The sequence below is a fragment of the Adiantum capillus-veneris genome, chromosome 2 (genome assembly GCF_014529385.1).
Source record: "Adiantum capillus-veneris isolate H3 chromosome 2, ASM1452938v2, whole genome shotgun sequence".
NCBI lineage: Eukaryota > Viridiplantae > Streptophyta > Polypodiopsida > Polypodiales > Pteridaceae > Adiantum > Adiantum capillus-veneris.
Genome location: NC_140932.1, coordinates 5,733,362 through 5,736,101, shown reverse-complemented (window position 1 = coordinate 5,736,101; position 2,740 = coordinate 5,733,362). Strand labels below are relative to the sequence as shown.

The following is a 2,740-nucleotide window of genomic DNA, read 5'->3' as shown; positions in this document are numbered from 1 at the left end:
AGAGGGAGAGAGGGGGAGAGAGAAAGGCCGCCTTTGGCGGCCGGCCGTACTATTAGCAAAAAGGGAAAGCATCAGGCCAGAAAAAAAAAGGGGAAATTACTAAAATACCCCTCTAATTTGAGGAAATTCCCAAAATACCCCTCAAATTTCAAAAATTCCCAAAATGCCCCCGATATTTTGTCATAAATTCCCAAAATGCCCTTCAAATTTTCCAAAATTCTCAAAATACCCCTGGTTGTGAGACTAAATTTCTTGAAAATAACTTTTTTCTGTAGGTCTTCACAAGAAGAATGATTGTCTATCGTACAAGATGCTAAAACTACAATTTGAGTTGGTTACGTAGGCTTTGGAGATGAATTGCTTCATTATTTTTAGACATAATTGCCTTTTTTGCGATGATAACTGGTGACAAATTACATGCTGAGCACTCAAAAACGGATCTCAATTGTCAAAAACGAATGAAGATTAGAAAATCTTGAACATTCCAACCAAAATAGATACAAAGGTATTTTGGGAATTCTTGAAATTTGAGGGATATTTTGGGAATTTCCTCAAATTAGAGGGGTATTTTGGTAATTTTCCCAAAAAAAAACTATGATTCTATGATTGAGAAAACATATATGGCATGGTGGGTAATAAGTTACATCATGAATCCAAAAGATGCATTATCCTACACCTGACTATACTAGGCTAGACAAGAGCTGAAAATGTTTCGCGAGTGCCGGCGTGTATTCTAAGCTTGACCTTAAAGGCAGTACACAAGGCTGCAGCATCTTTCGGCGTCTGTTGCTGCTGCTGGTGCTCGGCCATGGCACAACTCAAGAGCTACGCCTTGCCCGTCTCGGCACTTTGCAGCACTGTGATGGCGTCCTTAACCCTCTGGTATTCGAACCCAGACCTCCTGTCTAAGTACATTGTCTCTATCCTGGATGCTTTCGCAGGTTTCAGGGCCTGGCTTACCCCGCCCATTCTCTTTCTTCTCATGAATGGCGTGGTTTTGTCCCTTGCATTCACTTCTGGCTTTCTCAAGCACAGACAGCAGTGGCGCGATGGGGAAGAGCTTGAAGATCTGACCCAGATAAGCAGGCGGAAACATCATGCTGAAGCAGCGGAAGCAGAAGGAGGACCAGAAGCTGAAGAAGAAGAAGAGCGAGAGAAGGATGAAGAGGAGGATGATGGTTTTTACCCTGAGGTGTTCAGCTCTTTCTTTGGAGATGGTGGTGTCACCATTGCTCGCAGGAAACCAGTCTTACATCGTTCTGCATCTGCACCCTTGGCGGAGAGAAAGGGCCGCTCCTTTTACCCTTCTATCAGCGGAAGCTTATCTCAGAAATTTAGCCCCAGTCCCAGCCTCCTTGGAAGCACCAACTCTCCCAAGTCTGTGAGCTCTCAGCCTCTCCTCAAGGTTCTCCGACCGGCCCACACTGTTCCGAAACCATCTGGATTTGAACTGAAGAAGCCCCTTACTGCAATCCGAACTCTCAACACCGGTGTTGAGGACAAAGATGTTGACGAGAGAGCAGATGCTTTCATTGGTGACTTTTACAAGAATTTGAAGCTGCAGCAAGTAGATCCCTACGTAGAAAGTCTGGAAAGAAGCTATGGTAGATGAACTCGGCATCATTGACATAGTAGCGACCTTGGATAGTGTTTGCATGACGCATCAGCCGTATGCCAAGCTGGTAAGATATCTCTCCATGCTTCATTCTTAGAGGGTTTTTCTGCACTCCTTGCTAAGCCACCTGTGGTCGGCCCATGGCACACGGAGAGATGAAAAGCATGGTGTGGATTTCTGGTCTTATCAAGAATCAAGTGGTGGTCTAGGCGCAGATAGGTCATCGGTCGACAAAAGTCTGATCAACATGATCACTCAACAATAAATTACACTACCCCATTCCATTGGAATTTGTGGGTATACAAGGATGTTAATAGTTGTTCTATTTGCACAGCCTGTGCATAGCGGGTTGCTTCATGAATGCTCCAGTGTCAACTACTCGGCATGTTGTATCTCTATCAAAAGGGGCAACTGAGTACATAGTTGAAGTTGTGTAATGAGCTTTTGGTATGTCTGGCATCTGCCCCACAGAAGTATTTTCTATTTATTTACCCCTGTAAAGTTGTTGGAAGAGAGAAACATAGACATTTCTTTGAAGCTGGTTTTGGGTCATGTCAAATCATTCAGTGCTTACGGTGGAAAAAGGTTGAGATGGGGAGTACACTTGATAGCCCAAGTGTTGTTTCTTTGTTTGAATGGGGACTACTGCCTGTTAACTGATTATGTATAGCTCTTCAGGAGCAAGCGTTCTAGTTCTAGACGAAGGACTATCAAGTGTACTGTGATTGTGTGATTTGGGCAGCATGATGCTTTGTATGCCCGCGAAATCATAGTGGTTGTGTTTGGGCAATGCTGGCAAGACCAAGGTGGCCTTTTAGGCACAGAAGTGAAAGGAGAGATTCTGTCGAAGAGGCAAGCTCTAAACCATTTTAGTTTATTGGGCAATACTGACAAAGCCAATGTGGCACTAGATATGCAAAAGCTACAGAGGAGACAAGCGAAACATTTGGCACGAGATCCCGAGTGGCGCAGCAGTTGATGAATACTGAGCCTAATCCAGTTTTTGTTCTGCTCTTATTTGACTTTGAGACATGGTTTTAGAACTTATAGCCTCTCATGGATTTGCCTCATCTCTTCGTAGTTTTCCTGGCTAAATGTCCACCATTGTGCTTTTTCTTTGGCCTT

The 2,740-nt window shown here is 44.1% G+C and overlaps 1 protein-coding gene across 1 annotated transcript; it reads left to right on the top strand.

Annotated features, from left to right (window-relative positions):
* Positions 1 to 698: 698 nt before the first annotated feature.
* Positions 699 to 2,152, top strand: LOC147462313 (uncharacterized). Its single transcript, XM_086483474.1, has one exon. It carries the CDS (start codon positions 809 to 811, stop codon positions 1,610 to 1,612), a length of 804 nt encoding a protein of 267 aa, XP_086339600.1. The 5' UTR covers positions 699 to 808; the 3' UTR covers positions 1,613 to 2,152.
* Positions 2,153 to 2,740: the final 588 nt, after the last annotated feature.